This window comes from Lissotriton helveticus, chromosome 1_1 (genome assembly GCF_964261635.1).
Source record: "Lissotriton helveticus chromosome 1_1, aLisHel1.1, whole genome shotgun sequence".
NCBI classification, from domain to species: Eukaryota; Metazoa; Chordata; class Amphibia; order Caudata; family Salamandridae; genus Lissotriton; species Lissotriton helveticus.
In genome coordinates this window covers 8983021-9004290 of record NC_136057.1, presented here as the reverse complement: position 1 = coordinate 9004290, position 21270 = coordinate 8983021, and the positions used below count along the sequence as shown (strand labels likewise).

Genomic DNA, 21270 nt, shown 5'->3' with positions numbered 1-21270 from the left:
CTTACATGGGGTACCGGGGCATAATCAGCCAGTTTCTGATCTTTCCCTGGACGATGAAGAATCGTTTAGTTGAAGTCTTGTGACCTCAAACCCCAACGCTCAATTCTTGGAGGCATTTTTGCTGTGGGATTGCCAAATACCATCAACAATGCTTGGTGATCAGCCACTAATGTGACGTGCTTTCCGTACACAAACACATGCAAATTATTCACAAGCCTAAACCAGTGCCACACTTTCTTTCTCAGGGTGCGAGTATGCACGTTTAGTTTGTGACAGGCTCTTATTGGCATGTACCACGATATGTCTCCAGGCATTTGGCGGTCCGTTGTGCTGTGCAAGGATTGTGCCAAACCCTACAGGGCTAGCATCAACTACAACCTCTGTATGGAGTTTGGGATCAAAGTCGGGCGTTTCAATGGCGCTCTCAATGGCTTGCTTGATTTTTTGGACGCTCTGTTGGCCTTCCGCAAGCTCCTGAAAACCCATCTCTTCAAGGGATCGCTCTAACATTGCTGTTCCTCTGCTGCTCGGTCCTTAAGCGCTAGGAGGCCACATGGTAGCTACGCGCTGTATACACTTAAATTCATTCATTCATTCATTCATTCTTCTCACACTTGTGGGGGATTTGCAGTAGACAATGCTTGTACTATAGATGGATCAGGTTTCATACCCCATCACAAAAGACACGGCTGAAGAATTTCAAGCTTTTCTTGTGGAATTCACATTTGTCAGCATTCAGAGTTAAGGCTGCATCATTCAGCAAACAACATACTTGCATGAGAGTTTTGAAATGCTCTTTCTGTGCAGCCCCAAAATACCAATATATCACTATAGTTAAATGCATTTACTACAGGCTATATGATAAGTCAAATGACGTCTTGGAAAAGTTCTGCAGCAGAGGATATACCAAAACATAATCGCTTTTAGCAAAACAAACCAATATGCGTAGAGAAGGTTGCAACGTATCTGGATTTTTCTTCAAGTTCCAATTGGTAAGATCCTTTATTTAGGTTGAGTCGAGAGAAGAAATCTGCGCCATTCAAATGAGTTATTATATCAGCAATGTGCGGACTGTGAGGTTTCTCTCGCTCAGTTTCCTTGTTGGTCTGACGCAGGTCAACACTTATGTGTACAGGTCCTTCACTGTCTCTTTTAGGCACAGTTACAATGGGAGAAAGCCATGGTGTCGGAACACTGGAGCATTCAATGATGCCATGTATAAGTAAAAAATGAAGTTCCTTTTCAACAGCTTCGTGCAAGAAACGCAACTCGTCTGTGTCTTTAATGAAAATTCTCATTTATGTGTAATCTTACTTTCATTGTTTGACTTTCCCCGACCCATGAAATAATGAAGAAAATTGACTTACAATTTCACGATGAGCATTCATAGTGTAGTTCACCGATATCACTCCCATATCAGCAGCACTATGGAAACTCAGCAAACACTTGAAGCTGTTCCTTGAAGTACATGAATAGGCGCATTCACCACAGTTTTCTTATGTATCATCGTGGCTACAAATTTTGTATTTGACTTTTAAAAGGCATTGAGGCATCCTATGAGTATACTTTAGTTTTTAATTTGTAAGTTGTGATACCGGAGATAATTCGTGATACATCTACAGCGGCATTATATTTATTGACGCACAGCTGTCTTCATGTTGAATTGTCTTCACTTTGGATTTTAAATCACATTCGACTAGCCCCATGTGTGCATGCCTTTTTAAAGTAAACATCAATATTGCACAATTGCCATTGTCCCTTTCATTGTAAACAGACAAGGAGGAATTCTTTCTCGATGATTTAGACGATTATCAACTTCATTTTGCGTCGATTTGCCTCAATTGGTGTGACCGCTTGGCCTTGTGGGAATACGTCGAATGTCACTGATGTAGCGTTTGGTCGGCCATTTTGTCTTCAAGCTGCAACACACTTACTTTTATCTTCGCGTTGCAAGTCGTCACAAAATGATTTGCTTTCCCACAGTCTATGCATATCTGTCCAATTGCAGGACCTTTACCTTCTTGTGGAAATGACAGTCCATATCTGTAACATGTTTTCTTTTTCTGTGGAGACAGGACATTTTGTCCCTCTGCCTTGTACCTTGGCTTACTTTCCGTGCTCATGACAGATGCACTTTAGGCGCCTACGGCCTCCATGTCAGTCACTTGGCGATAGGCAAGATTGTCAGCGCAAGCAGCCTTGAGGACTCGATACAAGCTCAGTTTCCATCAGCATTCGTCGTTGAAAGGCATACGACAGACATCCATTGATTACTCCGAGGAGGGTAGCCTCCTCATCATAAATTAATTGAATTTACAGTGCTTTATCAAACATGCAGTCTTTCAACAAATGGTCTTACCTGGTCTCTGGCATTCTTGGCTGAATATGTATCTTTTATAATTCACATTTGGCACTGGCTTAAACTTGACATTAAAGGCCTTTTTGATTTGATCATATGTCTTTTCACCTTCTTGTAAATTCTTTTTCATGGCTTCTTTCACTCCTTCACCAGCCATCTATGAACTCTTCAAAAGTCTCTATCCATCCATCTGTCTATCGCCAATATTCTGTTTTTTTGCAATATAAAACGCAGTTGGCGGTTTTAAGAATGCAGCAGCCGTATATACATTGGAGAACAGTAGTGGTCTCTCAGGCACTTCCTGTGGAACTTGATCAGACAGAGCTTCTCTAGCGCCTCGTGGTGTGCTGGCTTCGGGGTCAGCCTCAATGACTTTTGTAGCTTGGATCTCGTCCTGGCTCTCCATCGGAGCTCTGTATGTTATGGCTGTCTAAGGAGTTGTTCTGGGCCCCTTAGGCAGCAGCTTTGGTGGTGGGCCGCTTCGTCTGGGGAAAATCGGCACACCCAACCCCGTCCCTCTTTCTGGGACGGCTCTCCAGCATGTTGTGAGTTGAGGATTTGTTGATGGTTTAGAGGAGGAGATACATCTTTGTACACTACAAGTACATGAAAGCAGATAACACTGGTCGATTTTATGCTTAAATGTTTCTTCACAAACATCTGGTTAATCTCTGCTTCATAGCATGTGAATTTCAGTGTAATGTGAACTGAACTATTTCTGTGTGCTTTCCTTGTCCACCTTTAGTTTTCTTACTCCACATAGCGTATTCATATTAATTTGCGTAATGACGCCATATATTCTATTAGAAGCTGTTTCGTTCAGTTCCTGTCCAGCGACATGTGGACTTTCAGTGTCGCCGTCTTTATCTTTAAGCATTTTATGCAGGCTGGCATTGAGCTGAGACTCCACCAGCGCCAGCATCGATTCTGCACTTCAACTGAGGAACATGTGGCACGCACGAGCAGTGTGCTTGACCACGGCAAACTCTCTGGAAGAGCGCTTTCAGTGTACAGGCTTCGTATCCCCCATCTTGTAACCAGTTATAGCTTCCTTCTAGCCCAGGTACTCACCAATAACCAAGCCATACACGGAGAGTAGTTGAACACATCTTGATTACACTGTGTGTACGTCAGAACTCAACATTCTACGCCGGCCTTTAACTCATCTCTCCAGCGCTTACGTCCTTGGAAGTCACTTATGAAGGATCGATGCTACTACTGCAAGAATAAGCTTGTTAGTTGCACTGAAGAAAATAGCTATTGAATTTGTTAGACATTGCCCTCTCTACAGGGTCACCCCCAAACTGGTGCCTTCACCCTTCCTATTATTGCTGAATTTGTTTCTGTTGGCCTTAGGACACCCTGCTGTTCTACGCCACTGTGAACCCATGTGGTACCCTTTGTAAAAGCTCTCATGACCAACTAGGCTACCCCACTGGTACTTCCTAGCTGTCCGCGGCCAGGACCATGCCCCAGGCCACCCAGATGCCACTGGTCCTTGCCCATCCACAGAGTGGGGGTAGTTACCCATGGCATATAGTACCCATTCTCCACTCTTTCCCTCATCAGGGCAGTTCTAGACTGCCACTGATCCTCCAGACTAGGGTCCGCACCCTCAGGTTGACCAGAAGTCACGGGCGAGGCTCTTCTCCCTCTACCTCTCCTCCTAGGGTTCATCACTCTCCTCCTTTGAGAGGCCCCCCAGAACACAACTCTCCCACCAGTTAAGGACCTCTCTCCAGAAAATGGTCTCCCAACCTAGGTCTAAACCTCAGGTTGCACCGGGGTCAGAGGTGAGGCTCCCTCCCTCTGCACCCCCTTCCAGAGTTCTGCCCCCTCCCAACTGGAGCGGTACCCCTGGAAGCCAAACTGGTCAAGACACTGGTTACAGATGTCCCTCTCTCCAGGTCAGGCAGATCCTGAACCTGTCCTCTCAACCCAGGGACCAACGGTTGAACACTTGTCTGGTATGCCAGGACTTCTGGGGGCGCACACAGCCTCAACCCCATGAGGGTAACCCATGACTCATGTACCGTGTGAGTGTGCCTGGCGCAGATCTCCGACCCCTGTTCATCTGACAGCACGAGAAGATTCCCCAGGACAGAAGTGGTGTCACCTTTGCCATTCATCAGTGACTCAGCCCTCCTGGCTGGCCCTGACCCACTGGTTCTTCCACTGGGGAACACATCCCCCTCTCACCCCTCAATCCGGACTTCTGCACTCTCCCAACTGGAGTGATACTGCCAGACACCAGAACCACTGGAGCTCCGTTTACAGACGCTCCAGGGTCTCCTAACACTAGGCGATCCCCCTCAAATGGATTCCTAGTACAGCCTAGACCCTCAACCTGGTGTTCCCTTAGGGAAACCTCCAGGCCCTGAGACTGGGTTTCGTGTACCTGGGAACACACAGTCCCACACTCACTCCTACTCCACTGAGACAGGACGTGAGCCCCTACACCCCTCCCACTACACTGGGACCTAGCTGGGCTAGACTGAACCTCTTCCTCCACAGAGGACGGGAAGATACCAAAGTCACAACTTTTAGAATCACTCTCCAATGCCTTGGCAGAACTTCGGGCCCTTACCCAGAAGTCTTACTCCTGTGCAAGTTCCCAAGGATTAAAGGACTCACACTCCAACAGGTGTTGGCACAACCCCGGCAAACAACGACTGAGCATGTGCTCTTTGATAACCATATTGATCAGTCCCTAAAAATCATGTTCCAGGTTAACCATCACCCAATCAACCAGTGCATCATAACATTCATCCGCAAACTCCCCCCAAGACTGGTGAGACAGTTTCTTACTGCCCCTGAACTTCAACCTGTACTCCTCTTCTTGGGAACAAGGTACTATACCTTGTTCCATATTTCTGCCACCACTGGACCCCACCCTCACTGGTGAATCCAGAAAACCACAAGTGCACTCAGGGGATAATCTACCCTCCAGAGCTAATTTCTCCCTGGCGAAGACACTCTCAGCCTCCGCCATCTTCTCCTGTGCTAAGACCCTTTCGTTCTCTAGATTTTCCTCCTCCACCCTCAGCTGCGCTATCTCTTGGTATGCTCTAACCTGAGCTTCTCCACAGCCAGCTGATGCTCCCGTTCTTCCCTCCTATCTAGCCATTCCTCTGGGGATAGGGAAAGGGATGGGGCACTGCCCCCGACACTGAACCCAGCTAGAGACTCCCTATCTATGGGGTCCTCACTATCTACTAGCGTCCCGGTCCTGTCCTGTCATTTCCTTCCTCCCCTTCAGACTCCACAGGGCCCCCCTCAGACCCACCACCCTCTTGGCGTGCGGCCAGGGCCCCATCTCCTCATTGCGCTCACGTTCCCATTCGTCCTTTTGCCATTGGATCAGGAAAAAATCAAATAAAACTCAGAAACAATAATCCCCAAACACGTGATTATCTAAATGCAGGGTTTGTAGTGCAACCAGTTGTCGCTGTGGTACTGCGCAAACGCAAGTCCTATCCTCACCGCTGACCACCAATGTTAGAAATGGGATATCTGGTTGGCTAAGGCTTGCGCCAAAGCCAGGCAGAGACCACCACTCTAATCAGGGCAAGAGAGTTACACACCAAAGATAACCCCTGCTCTCCCCCTTGGTAGCTTGGCACGAGCAGTCAGGCTTATCCCGGAGGCGATGTGTAAAGGGTTTGAGCAAAACATGCACACAAAAGCAACACCCTAGGCACACCACAAAAGAAACTCAATACAAGGTAATATAAAAAATAGCCTTTGTATTGTCATAAACACATTCGAAACATAATCACATAATATACACTGTGCCAACTGGCACTAGGCAATATTCACAGGGGATTATATAAAGGACCAGGCCAATCGGTCCCTGGTCATAACCATCAGAACAGGTAAGTAAAACACAAGTAATGAAACAACCAGTAACTACTGGTACCATAATGACCTCAGCATTATCAAATTCTGTCTGCATCACTTTGGGCATACACACATTACACTATCTCATTAGGCATAAACACATTAGGATAGACCTCATACTCATAAATCACCTTAGGGCCTGGCGCCCTACAAACCTATTAGTGCCCCTGGCCAACTGGCCTTCTCAGGGGCTCTAATGCCCTATGTCCCAAATGTCAGGACTGCTGCCAATGCAGCGGAATTCGCAGTGACCAAATGTGCTGGGCAGAGGAGTGCATCTCACTCCTACTTCATTCAGAGATGCCCCCAAAGGAGTGCTGGCCTAAACGTGGCAGCTGCCCTCTACTTGCTGGGCAGCTGTGAAATCTAAAAAGATGGGCACTGGCACTCTCTGTCCCCCACTGTGACTCTAACAAAATAAATGGGCTGAAACGTTGCAGCTGCCTGCGCTTTGCAGGGCAGCTGTGAGAATGCAGCGGCAGTCCTGGCACTCACTGTGCCTTTGGCGCCCAAAACACTGCCACACAAGCAATGAGGACGGGCACTGTGCACATGGGAGTCCCGCCCTGGGTCTCTGAAAATCAACTCTGCCCCAAATGTTGCAGTTGCCCACTGTCACGCGGGGCAACTGTAACGAAATCATGCCAACACGGGGAAGAGCATGGGCCTCTCGTTGAAGATTAGACTGGAGAAGGGCCCAAAACGTTGCAGCTGCCCGCTTCTGCGGCGCAGTAGATAAAATGCCATAAGCACCGACAATGTGCCTCGAGTGGCACCAACACGGTGGTGCATTCAGCCCCCCTCACTCACTGGGGGCGCACTGGCAGATTTCTCTGGGTCGCGGAGGGTGGGGGCAGGCACCGACAACATGCCTCGTCTCTCTCCCACCCCAGGGCTCCTCCTCACCTGATCGGGGGGGTCTCTCTCTTCTTTTGGTCAAAGGAGTACGGGGTAGGCTCCCGTCCGCTTCCTTTCTCCTTTTTCCACAGGAGTGCGGAGTAGGCTCCCGTCTGCTTCCGGCTTCTTGCGGAGCGCCCCACCCAAACCAGGCCGCGCTGCCTGGCTTCCGGGTCGCCACGGGCAGCGCGGCGGCCCCTCTTGTAGATCCTCTCTGTTCACGGCGGTGCCTCACGTGGGGGGCCAGAACCGGCGGGGTGGGCTCCCGCTTCAGTTTTTAAAAAGAGAACTAATACGTGGAAACAGCGGCAGTGCGAGGTGGATGGATGGATGGATGGATGGATGGATGGGTTTTTATATAGCGCAATATCACCGCCAGGTCTCAAAGCGCTTTTGCATTGGGAACCCGTCCTGGTTTTTCCCTGTGAGATAGCCCCTACTGGGTATCCCCAAGGTGAAAGCCAGGCATCCCGCCGCGGGGGGCCGTAGTGGGGCACCCACTCTTTCAATAAAGATGATTCCGGGGTGGGCACCTACCTGGAGCGCACACAAATGCGGAGTTCAAGGGGGCTTTCCACCCGCCAGGATTCCCTCGCAGCCTCGCGCTGCAGCAGGGCCTGCTCATCTCCCCTTAGGCGACCCAAATTCAGCACTCACGAGGTGCTAGGCCACAAAAGTCCTCAAAAAGGCTGAAATAAGTGAGTCATTGGTGCTGGGGAGACACCAGCAAAGTGCAGCCAGGCAGGCGAGCACGCAGTGGAGGTTCTTCCGGGCAGAGTGGCCTCCCAAAGTAAGAACAAGCGTATCACTTTCATGGGGTCACAGCCTCTACATTTATAGGACAATTTCCTTTGTGTTACAGCATTGGGCATGGGAAACCAGATGCAATTGGTTTTGGAGCACTCTATTTACCAGGCTCCTCTTCCCTATTGTTAAGTGGGCTCAGTGATCAGACGCACAACAGGGTGGCGGAGCCAGCATTGAGGAGGGAAGGCACAGCCCTATTCAGGTCCCAGGTGCAACTCCTCCCTCCCATCTGCATGCAGATCTCTCTATTCATTACTGGGCTGACTCACCCTGTCTCCTGGAGCCACCCAAACCATCCAGCCCCTGTCACTCACAAGCCAGACATGCAATTCAAAGCAGGCAGGCAGACACACAGCAATGCCAACTTCTAAAAGTGGCATTTCTCCACCAGTCACCATAAATCTGTGCACACCATTGTGCAGCATTAATTCTCACGAGTTCATACATACTAAACTCGACCTTTGTCAAGTGTCGGAATGCGCCTTCAAAGACAAACCTTGCTCGCAAAACTACATGTCCCAGAATCCTTGGCGCAGGGGGCGGAGGATAAAAGGGGATGTCTGAGGAGGTTGTGTGTCGGATATTCTGGTTCCGGACCCGGTGTGGAGAGGTGCGTGTTGAAGGAGTTCCTGTCTTGCTATTCCTTGTGCCTTTGTTCCTGTTCTCTCACTCAGCATCGTTTTTTGTCCGTAGAGGAGCCTTTCTTTCTCCAGCTCTTGTGGGGCGTGTTTACAGTGTACGGAACCTTACCTTCACGGCTTGTGAGGTTTCCTTCGTTTGTTTTCTCATTTGGCGTCCCCGTTGGCTGAGCCTTCTTGCACCGGCTCGTGCGGGGAACGCCCAGCTTGTGGTCCATCATTCGGCGCCCCTGTTGGCTGCGCCTTCTTGCACCGGCTCGTTCAGGGTGCGCCGCGTTCCTTCGTTTGTTTTCTCATTTGGCGTCCCCGTTGGCTGAGCCTTCTTGCACCGGCTCGTGCGGGGAACGTCATAAGTTTCCTACTCATTTGGCGCCCCTGTTGGCTGAGCCTTCTTGCATCGGCTCGTGCAGGGTGTGCCACGTTCCTGTTTGACCAGACCTGAGGTTCTATATCAGGTACTGTAGTTGCTATTATTAAGGGTGTCTTAACCCAATCTTTTACTTTACTTGTGAATCATGGTACAATAGAAACATTGGTCCTTGCTATGGGATGCGGAAACGTTTTCAGCCACCATCAGTGTATGCCTGGTATGTACTCAGTAATATTCTTACATAAGTGACAGGAAGGTTGTATCCGCGCTAAGCACATATATGCTTGTGTATTACAGGTGGTGTATATATATACGCTTCATACCTATACCTCGGACCAGATAGTAGGGGAAGAGAAGTATCTTCAGGGCCTACTCTTTGTTTCGTTACAGGTATAGAGTACAGTGGTTCTTAGAGTATTGTTGTGTCAAAGATACTTCAAGAAAAGATACGATCATTATTTTTTCTTTGTCATTACATCTCTCCTTCCCGGCTGTTCCCTTCCTCTCCTTCCTGTTTATTATTTTTTCCTGCTGCCCTCGCTTGATCCTTCCTGGACCCAGGCTATAATAGCCTTCTGGGTTCGGTTAGATCAGGAGGTGGCCTTGTCACATCAACCGGCTGATTCCGAGGACTTGGAGGATAACAACCCTGCACTCCTCTCATACTAGGAATTACCATGGACGCACATATCACCCATGCATGCCTATGGGAGGGCAGGCCAATCTCACCACACGCACTCAAAGAGCGCACGCACTCTACACTGGGCAACAGTTCTAAAATGCCGAGAGGTCTAAAATCACTACCACCATGTCAGAGCTTAAGGCAAAAAGTTCAGGGGTGAACCTGCCAAAAGGGCTAAGTCCAAAACAGATGAAAAGTGGGTGGAGTCTAGGGAAGAGCGAGCTCCGCACTCAGCTTTAAAGTTACAAAATAAAAACGGTGTGGCTGAAGCGGCGAAAGGATTTCTTTGTAGTGTTGCTTCTGGTGTATGCGGCAGAAGGGGGTAGGGTTGATGAAGCAATAAGAAAAAAATGTGAGTAGACTGAGAGCAACATACTGGTTACCTTGGGCTTCTGCGCATTATATACTAGTATCCCCAAATCTGGAGACGCCACTCTACTTGAGCATTCTGAAATATTAATAGATTTGATTACTGCTGTTTTGGCTCACAATGACTTTATCCGGGGAGTAGTATGATTTTACAGCAAGGTGCAATAACTTAGCATGGCCAGATTATCAGGCAAAGTCTGTTTTAGGATTTCACCCGATGCACTTGGCTCTTCACAGGGTATCCTTCAGGATCACAACGGTGTTCTTTTTGTTCTATCTGGTGGTGTTGACTTAACAGCTGCATTTCTAATCCCTATGTCGTCATTACAATTGTGTAAGATACTTTATATATCCTGCTGCAGCCTTGAAAAAGTCTCTATGACAAAACACGTGACGGCTGCCTGTCTGTAATTGATTTTACGTCTCAGACGTAAGAAAGGTCAATAATTGTGAAAACAATAAATCACAACAAACATCTCTGATATTGCAGTACTTCTTTATTGGCCGCACGACATGGCCATTGGACTAGGCTGAGTGCTTCAGTATTCCTCTGCTCATTTGGAAGCGAGGTGTTGGCAGGATAGGCCTCTTTGACTTAACGAGGGGGAGCAGCTGTCACTTATCACAGTTGCGCATCACAAAGGCTCTGCATGAGCACTCTCACAAAGGAGTTACCGCTGGTCTTTTGTGACTCCAGACAAGCTGGACCCAGGGCAGGGAGGAAGCAGATGCCTGACACCTTATGGCAGTGGAAGCCTCTAGAAACTCCTACTAGTGGGCGCCAGGTATAAATATTGGACTCCAGACCGCAAAAGAATAAACAAACATTTACAATACAACGGTCTCGCCTTTGCAAAAGTTAGAGCTATTGGCATTGTAAATGACAAATGTTTTATTTATGTGTTGGTTTTGAAACGAGATAAATAAATTGCATTGTCATTTACAATGCCAATAGCTTAATCTGTCACAAATGCAAGACCTATTGCATTTGCACACAGAGCCGCACACACACACACAGAGCCACACACACACAAAGATCCACACACACACACACAGCCACACACACAGAGCCACACACACACACACAGAGCCACACACACACACACAGAGCCACACACACACACAGAGCCAAACACAGAGCCACACACACACAGCCACACACACACAGAGACACACACACCTACACACACAGCCACACACACAGAGCCACACACACACACACACAGAGCCACACGCACACACACACACACAGAGCCACACACACACAGAGCCACACACACACACACACAGAGCCGCCACACGCACACACAGAGCCGCCACACGCACACAGAGCCACACACACACACAGAGCCACACACACAGAGCCACACACACACAGAGCCACACACACACAGAGCCACACACACACACACACAGAGCCACACACACACACACAGAGCCACACACACACACACAGCCACACACACACACAGCCACACACACAGGCTGTTACTGAGTGGTTGATCAGCAGCTGCTTGGCCTACCCGACTGACTTTATTAGTCATGTTGGCAGTCGTGGAAGGATGAAATGCCGAATCAGCACTGGCAGGATTAGCCTTCAAGAAGCCTGGCACACAATATCTCAACAGCACACCTTAGCGCGCGCGCGCTTCGTGCCCCTTCCCGGTTCCAGGGACTCTCCTCACACATGCCACGCGCACAGGAGCAGCTTTTAATGCGATGAGAGCTGGTAATCCGGGCTCAGTCTGTGTGTACTTTATGAGACACCTGCCACAACCACATTCCTGAGCCCCGTGCTCAGGGGGGACATGCCACCTCCAAAAGATCCGGGGCTATCGCGCCACAGTGCCTCGAAACACAGAGCAAGCAAATACAAGCACCCAGAGCTAGATATATGCTTTTCCGGGTAAGCAGTTGGTTTATTGTTTTTATTATCAGAATAGAAGAATTATACGAAGCAACAACGCCGCTGTGCTTTCCAGCATGATAGTGAACAAAATAGAAAAGGAAACGGAGTGTGCTTGCTCTGTAGCGGAGTTCCGTCCAAGGAATCGCCTGAAAAGCAAGAAAATCAGACACAGAGAAATTAATGTACTGAGTTATTTTTAAATATTTTCTTCTATTGGTGAGGCACCTGAAAGGGTTGATGCGTTTCTTGATGGGATATGTGTGAAATCTGTAGGGTGGGCTCGAATGCTGGCAGAGTCAACTCATCTTTCATTTTTCTGAAGTCGATACACTGCGTACCTTAGATTGGAGAAATAATGACAACTGATTTTGCGCTTTTACTGATTTACTGCGCTATTAAAGATAAGTTATTATCATTTTGTCTGATAATGTGTGTGTATACTGGGTTGTAGTTTCCAACACATCAGGCTTTCTACATTTTGTGGTTTTATTGTTTTTGTGTTGCTTCAAGCAGCGCCAGCACAGAGGTTTCAACTATCTTCCTGTTGTACAGCTGGGTTATTTTATTCTGTACTCACAGGTTGATGAGTGAAGCCTAGTTTAAAATGGAAAAAGTATCGCTGCCTGTGTGCTGCACGCACCGAATACAGTAATTATTTCCCATGACAGCGGGCACTATTGTGCAACAGAGGCCCGTTGCAGAGGTGCTTGGTGCACTGGTCCACGCAGCACAGTATAACTGAGGCCGCTTTCTTTTGGTAGGGCCACGGGGCTATGTTTTGTAGCAGAGGCGCTCCAGGGCCTGCGTCTGGCTTTCAGTGGTAGACACAGGGCTCGGTTGTAGTACACAGAGTCAGGATCTGGATTCGAGTAGTCAATGGGCCTGCACAAGCCTCTCATGGGAAGTGAGCAATATTCTTATGTCTTACGTTTGTATAGTGGCGTGACATTGCAGCGCTGTTAGAGGTGCCTGGATGACTTTTCCAGCCGTTCCGAGGTTTTCGACTTGTGTGACAAAGGCCTGTTTCAGGAACGTCATTGGACCCGCAAATGCCTGTCTGGGATGCATAGAGATGGAAGGACAAGACATTACCTCGAGCCTTTTGTCTCTAAGCCCCGTCCTTTTCAGACTGGGCGGCCCCGATTTCATGCTGTGGTAAAAGGTTCCTTATCTTCTTTATGGGGCCACCTGGACCCATAAAGAAGCTAAGGAACCTTTTACTTCTGGAGTAAGTCATGTCACCCAGTCTGAAAAGGACGGGGCTTAGATAGAAAGAAGAACGTCACTAGGACCTCTTCTCCAATGGCTGGCCACCGTTTAGGAGGCTAGCCAATGGAGAAGAGGGGCGGGGCTTAACCTCGCTAGTGATGTTCTCTCTATCCCATTAAGTCTCGCCAGCTCGACTACGCATGTGCGCAGTCTTTCGCAGGCGGAGACCTAATGAGGTCCCAGTGCCACCTACTGTCCTCCTAATACTTCATGCCAGTAAAAACAACTCTTAACAAAGTCCCGCAAAATTATACTGTCAGAGACAATTTACATCACTGACACCTAGTGACCCCTCCTAACATATCTCACCATTAAAATGAACCCTCAACCAAGTTCCACAATGCTAAAGTGCAAGATGTTCTCTTGCGAGTATACTGTGTCTTTATATCGACACTGTTATTCTAAGCCTACATGGGGATTGTTTTGCCCATCTTATTCCAATATTATCTCGAGCATATACTGTTATCTCAAGTTGATGCTGCTTCCTATCCTATCATGTGCCTATAGCAGCGACCCATCCTTTGTGATGTCTACTAGTCTATGCTGATATTAATATACTACCTATGATGTGGGTGTATAACTTGTATATATGCCCTCGAATATAAAGGACGTTTCTGCAGACTGACCAATAAACTCCATCACAACCACCAGCTCCTAGATACCATGGCCACTAAGAACCCAGTGACATCAACAGGCCCACCGGTGCTTTTCGGCATTCAAGGCCCCCTTTTCCTCAAAGGGATCCTACCAGATCGCCTTGATGACCTTTTTTACACGCCTCCGACACTCGCATCCCACTCTTCCAAAGAAGTGCCCACCATCCATCTACTGAAGGACCCAATGTTACAATCAGGCGGCCATCTCAGCTGTCGGAGGCTGCCTCTTGACCACTATGCACAGCTCTGAATGCTTCTCCCGAAGTCTAACTTTGATTACCCCCAGAAACAACTTCTGAGTATCACTTCAACTTCGGGAGCGTGGAAAGATACGCCCCCAACTCATTTCTGCAAAACCTCTCCAAACATGCTGCTAAAAAGTACAAACACAAAATCCTTAAAGAACACCCAGAGACTCTAATAACAGACATCTTCTACAAAGCAACACACAGAAGTCTTAAAATGGACTTCATCTTCTACACTACGAAACCCGCCAAAAGGAGAGAAAACTTCATTCAACACCTTCATGTAACTAATGCTACCAATGTCCCTTATGGATCTAAACAAACTATATCCCTATCCCAGAACTTTAGCGGAGATCTGTCCATAATTATTTACAGAAATGGGACTATCCTAATCCAAACCACTGAACATAATTGTGTTCCCAGACTGGTTAAAGTGCAACTCAATGTGGGCTTGTGTGCGTTCTTTAAGTTCTTATTATGTTGAGCCAGGGAGGTCTTATACCTTTCTTTATCAATTACATCATCGGTGTGACGCCAACGTTTTTCCAAAGACATTTTTCATTCAGTAAATCTAGAGAGAGCCACACTTCATATTGGCACCTGGCTGATTTATGGTAATGGGGCTAGCTGGTCTATGGTTGTTTTTACTATGGAGTTGTAGCTGGCCAAACATTCCACAATATTCCCTGATTCCAGGATAATAGTTGCTGGGAATGTGTTCATAAGATGGTCAGGTGTTATTTTATGCCACTGACTACGGAGATTGTAGGGGGCCATGGAAGGGGCAGAGTTGACCCGGGGTCCCCTAAGTTAATTAAAGAGTGATCTGTCCACAAAAGATGTTTGGAGAGATGGTCAGGATAACATTAAAGGCTCCTCCATGTCATGGAATGCCCGAAAGTGTCATATGGGTGGTTAATACATTTAGATGTGCTTGATCGTTTGATATCTAGGCGTTCCCGGCCCGTATAAGAGTATATCTGCCTGTGTCCCAAGTCAAGTATAAAAAGAGCAGTGGTCCGGGCTCCTGGCAACAGCTGGGCGCATACACATGAGATGTTTGTGAAATATCTTTGGTTCTATGAAGGCATCACTACAGTTCTCATGCCCTTTTATCTGCAGCACCACCGTCTTATAATGGTGGCGACAAACAGATAGGATCCCAGGTTGAACGTGGACACTAAGACACCGCAGTCAGCAGAAAGTGTTTGGAGACACAATCGTTTTGCACAAGCCCTATGCAGCCTAAGAGAGCTGCACACTACTTTTAGACAACGTTCAATTAAACGCACATTGTCAAACTATACGTGAGGGGGACAGTTTTCAAATGTAACTCAAAATAGAAAAATCACTAAAGAAAGACAGGCAGGATTCAGGGTGTGGCAGACAGATCACTGTACCAGCCAAACCACCGGTCCTTCCACCAGCCCGGTTTTGGAGTTGGAGAGACTGTCATCTTTCCATTTGAGATCACATTGGGTCTGTCAATGAAAAACTTCTTCCGAAGGAGAAGGGGCACTCTGAGAAAACCCATCAGGCATTATTAGATAAAGAAGCGCTATATAAGAACCTTCAAATAAAAATGTAAGTCAATTTTGCATGTGACAAATGCATATTTAAATCCCTCGTAAGGGAGAATGCTTTCAAGTACTCCTCATTCGGTAGCATTTTTATGGATTATTAACGAGAGGAATGCCACTATACACACATTTTTCGTTTTCCAAATTAAATCTGGTATTTATTGGGTAAAAACGACTGACTTAAGTTCCCAACACAGGAGTGAAGCCCAGATCTCAGTATTAGAGGTAGCACTTCTCTCTTCATTAACACAGATGCAGAGGTGGTACCGTCTCAAGCAAAGAACCGCCTCTCACTCTGAGAGAAGGCACACTGGGGAGAATAGTCCACTCTGATACCACCAGCGCTAGACTCCCTGCTGAAAGCAGTCATGCTATCGAGATTTTACCCCTCTATTGCCAAATAAACTAGGCTCCTTCCTGACATCACAAATTATCTTTATAGTTTAGGGAAGAAATCACATTTAACTTCTCTTTCCATACAATCAGCAGTCAAATACGATGAATTCAAATACATTTTTGGTTTTTATTACAAATCAAAACATACATTTGTTAGTAATATTTAAAATCTAGTCATCATTGTGTACACTTCATAGTCTCATGATTGTTCATGCTGTATCATAATTTAGTTCATGTTAACGTTAAAGTAAATTGAGTTGGATCCTGGTATACACCTCTGTAGTGTGGTTTTTAAAGGCTCTTGGATGTCCATACATAGGTGGTGTTTGGATGTTTGGTTATGTATCATTAATACCGATTCATAAAGTATTGGGTTTGAAATGTATTATGGCACTAATGGCCGTACAAACCACTTGTTCGTAAATATAATTTGTTCAGTTTAGAACTTGTTGCTGTTAACATGAAAGTAAAGTGAGTTTGACCCTGGAGCAAACCCCTGTAGTGTGTTATGCATAAGGATGGGTATGCTGAAGAGCAGTCTCGTTGCTGTTCCTCACTGGCTGGGTGGTGGCAGTGGTGATGATACTCGGCAGCAGGAAGAACTTCCCGGACTCAACACTTTGTTAAAATGACCTCGGTGGAAAGCATTAGTTTCTACTATCTGTGGCTACTGAAGATGTATCTTTTCTTCTGATATGCATATTATATTGGTGAACTCCTTCCTCTACACAAGGCTGGACTATGAGAGCACTGTTTATTTGTCAGCTCCAGCAACACAAAAGCACATTAGAGATGAGTCAGAATGCTACAATCTATCTTATTTGTGGTCTGAGGACCTCCCAACTGCATCACAAAGTTTCACTGTTTTCTCACGAGGCAGCACTTTTTATGTCCATTCATTCACCGGCGGTTTATAAAACAAGAGTTTCTTTTTACTTGTAAATACAAACCTGAATATCATTTGTGTCGAAAATCAGTATCTTTTGTGTTCCTTTACTTCTGAATCCAGATTTTTTTACAGTGCCAAGGTTCAAGAAATGTAAAGCAGGGAGTCGATAGTTTAATTCTCTATGAGCTGGAATTTTTTACTGCTCAAGATTCAATCTTTACCTAACACTCAACCTTTCAGAAACCTATTCAGAGCTAAACTTTTCAACAGCTCTCTCTCCGATCAATAATTTTGCCATCATGCACGGATTCTGTCCTTTCACCAGTTAAGAGTTGGTTGGGTGATTCTCTGTAAATAAGACACATCTAAAATATATTCATATACAATTAATCTCACTGTGAATCATTTACAGTCAGTGGTGAGCCAGCAAATTTCCCAAGAGTCCAGCTTGATATTGGACACCTCTGGGGAAGTGCCACTATGGTGGGTGCTTTTACATATGCATGTGATGATCAAAATGAGCATAATTTTTTCCTGCGTTAGGGCTTCAGAGGTAAATGTTGTGCACTGCAAGCATTATCTCTCAGAGTTACAGGTCACATTTTCCTACTTTGACTTCTTGTGCCTTTGGACGTTGTTCTCTAGCAGCTGTCATTGAACCAGTTGTTGTACAAAATGGCCAAACACCAAACCCAGCTAAAAATATTCTCCAGTCTGTGCTTGTTAAATGTATTCAAGTGTGTTGTGTTTATAGGTTTTGTCACTAATCCCTGTAGTTAGCTGAAAACCCTTTCTGCAACTACTTCCAAATCCCCTGCAATAGTATGGTTTCTCCCCTGTATGTGTTTGCTGATGTCTTCGTAGTATTGATAATCGACTAAAGCCCTTCGCACATTCAGGGCACTTGAATGGCTTTTCCCCTAAGTGTGTTTGCTGATGATTTCTTAATGTTGAAGGGTCACCAAAACTACTTCCACATTCAATGCAGTGGTAGGGATTTTCACCTGTGTGCTTTCGTTGATGTCTTTGTAGGTCTGATAATGGACTAAAGCACTTCACGCACTCACTGCACTTGAATGGCCTTTTGTTATATTCTGTATTTCCCTTTTATTTGGATTGCCCTTTTAATCTTGGAATGTGTATTCATTTGACTAGTGGCACTTGCCTTGTTGTTTATGTGACATCATTTGGAATGTGTTTGGGATCCTGAACTGATTTCAGCCTGAATGGATGTACTGTGCTCACTGACAATAAACTGGATTTCTTTCTATGGATTTTGATCTTTAATATTGGACTTTTACACTTTTCTCCAGTGTTTATTCACTGAGGATTCCATCATTTTGAAGATTCCTTAAAACTACTTCCACATTCGCTACAATGGAATGGTTTCTCCCCTGTGTGCGAACGCTGATGTATTTTGAGGTGTGATAAACAACTGAAGTTCTTCACACATTCACTGGCTTCTCCACTGTGTGTGTTGTCTGATGTCTTTGGAGATTTGATAACTGAATGAAGCTCTTGAAACATATATTGCAATGGTATGGTTTTACCCCAGTATGTGTTCGCTGATGTCTTTGGATTTGTGATAACTGGCTAAAGCTCTCACACATTCATTGCAATGGTATGGTTTTTCCCCCAGTGTGTGTTCGCTGATGTCTTTGGAGTTGTGATAACTGGCTAAAGCTCTTCACACATTCATTGCAATGGTATGGTTTTTCCCCAGTATGTGTTCGCTGATGTGTTTGGAGCTGTGATAACAGACTGAAGCTCTTCACACATTCACTGCATTGGAATGGTTTTTCCCTGGTGTGTGTACGCTGATGTCCTTGTAGATGTGATAACTGGCTAAAGCTCTTCACACATTCCTTGCAATGGTATGGTGTTTCCCCAGTATGTGTTCGCTGATGTCTTTGGAGCTTCGATAACTGACTGAAGCTCTTCACACATTCACTGCATTGGAATGGTTTTTCTCCTGTGTGTGTTCGCTGATGAATCTTAAAAGTTGAGGATTGACTAAAACTACTTCCACATTCATTGCAATGGTATGGTTTTTCCCCAGTGTGTGTTCGCTGATGACTCCTGAGATTTGAGGATTGACTAAAACTACTTCCACATTCATTGCAATGGTATGGTTTTTCCCCAGTGTGTGTTCGCTGATGTTCTTGTAGATGTGATAACCGACTGAAGCTCTTCACACATTCATTGCAATGGTATGGTTTTTCCCCTGTGTGTGTTCGCTGATGTAGTACTAGATGTGATAACGCACTAAAGCTCTTCACACATTCACTGCACTTGAATGGTTGTTCCCCTGTGTGTGTTCGCTGATGAATACTGAGAGTTGAGGATTGACTAAAACTACTTCCACATTCACCGCAATGGTATGGTTTCTCCCCAGTGTGTGTTCGCTGATGTACTTCCAGATGTGATAAAGCACTAAAGCTCTTCACACATTCACTGCACTTGAATGGTTGTTCCCCTGTGTGTGTTCGCTGATGAATCCTGAGAGTTGAGGAATGACTAAAACTACTTCCACATTCACTGCAATGGTATGGTTTGTCCCCTGTGTGTGTTCGGTGATGATTCCTGAGAGTTGAGGAATCACTAAAACTAGTTCCAAATTCATTGCAATGGTATGGCTTTTCCCCAGTGTGTGTTCGCAAATGTGTTCGTAGATTTGATAACTGACTGAATTTCTTCCCACATTCATTGCAATGGTACGGTTTTTCCCCTGTGTGTGTTCGCTGATGCATTTGGAGTTGTGATAACCAACTGAATGCCTTCACACATTCATTGCAATGGTATGGTTTTTCCGCCATTTGTGATCTTTTAGGAGTGCTAACTGACTAAAGTTCTTCACACATTTATTGCAATTGCACGTTGCTTCTCCTGTGTGTGTTTGTTGATGGCTCTTTAGTAGTGATGACAAACTAAAGCTCTTGCTGCTTTTGAATGATTTTTCTTTCTTGGTTAGTGTCTCTGGGTCGGGTTTATATTTGTCTGCATCCCATGACTGTGTTTCCTGAGGAGCTAACACGGTTGATAAAGCACTTGTGTTATTCTCACATTCCTTGTATGTGTGTGGTATTTTGGATGCTTGATTTCAGATTTTACAACGAAATACAAGACTCACCAACTACATATATTATACTTGTGGCAAGTAAAGCTCCTTTGTATGTGGTTATGTCTTTAAATTGTATAATGGTTTTGCATGTTTACGAGTGAAGATTAGTCTTCCTTCAGGTCGATGCAAATTGGGACAGTCTTGTAGATCATTGCTCCTCTCTCTCCTTCACTCTTCAGTTGTCTGGCTCCACCCCATTGTGCTTTTCTCTTGCTCCTGTGGTTTAGCCAGAAATAGTTTACAATATACCTAGTGCACTGAATGGTGGTCTACCATCATTACAGGAATGCTGTCTCCACCTCACACAGATCCAATCATTAAATCTTGGATACTTGTTTATACAGGCAGTGGTTAGTTGTTATTGCTGTTGCGTTAATTTTCTAGAGGTCATTTCTTCGTCTTGTGGCGTGGAGGTGCACAGCTCAGACTCTTACATCCATTGAATTGCTCGTGACTGCTTCTTCCAGGATCTATCAGTTTATGTTCAGGTTCCTCAGTCTCTGACTGTGCAGCTCTTTACCTGCATATTGGAGCAAATTTTTTCTGATGACTTTTGCACATTTACACGATTAAAGTCATTATTCACAATCATTTGTGCATTCAAGGCTGGTTTCCTGTTGGATGTAAAGAGATTTAAAATTACTAAATGGAAATGTAAGAGAATGTAAATACACAATATTTAACTATTTGTAAAAGCCATCTCTTCTTTACCACTTTTTTAAGTAACCAAGAGATATTTCACCATACACAGATATTTAAATGCATTTTCTATTGAACATGTCACATCTTAATTCAGAAAAGGAGGTGATAAGTTAGTAAAGAAAGGGCACTCACGGAACACCCATTCGCTAGAGGTATAGCTTTAGGAATACGCACAGTCAAGATTTCATTTAAACAAGAAGACATTGTGGAAAAAGAAGTGATTAGGATATGCTGCTGTCACTTCAGTTTTACAAAGTGTATAACAACTGTAACTCTTCAGGAAGTATATGACAAAGGAAACTCTTCAAGATGTATGCAATAAAGATAACACTTCAGGAAGTATAAAACAAATGCAGCTCCATTCACACTCTTCTTGACAATACTTTCCTGTTCACACTGGATCAGCTGATATTCCAACTCCCATCTTTACTTTTCTGTTTGTTAAGTTATCTTTGCCACATTCCTAGGGATGGTTCAAGCA

At 45.6% G+C, this 21270-nt stretch overlaps 1 protein-coding gene across 1 annotated transcript; it reads right to left on the bottom strand.

The window, feature by feature from the left end:
- Positions 1-923: 923 nt before the first annotated feature.
- On the bottom strand, positions 924-20690 carry LOC144757130 (uncharacterized). The gene is made up of 3 exons (XM_078646360.1): positions 18602-20690; positions 17860-18053; positions 924-1279 (listed from the first exon to the last, which is right to left on the bottom strand). The coding sequence occupies exons 1-3, from the start codon at positions 19780-19782 to the stop codon at positions 924-926; spliced, it is 1731 nt and encodes a 576-aa protein (XP_078502486.1). The 5' UTR covers positions 19783-20690.
- Between the last annotated feature and the right edge of the window lie 580 nt (positions 20691-21270).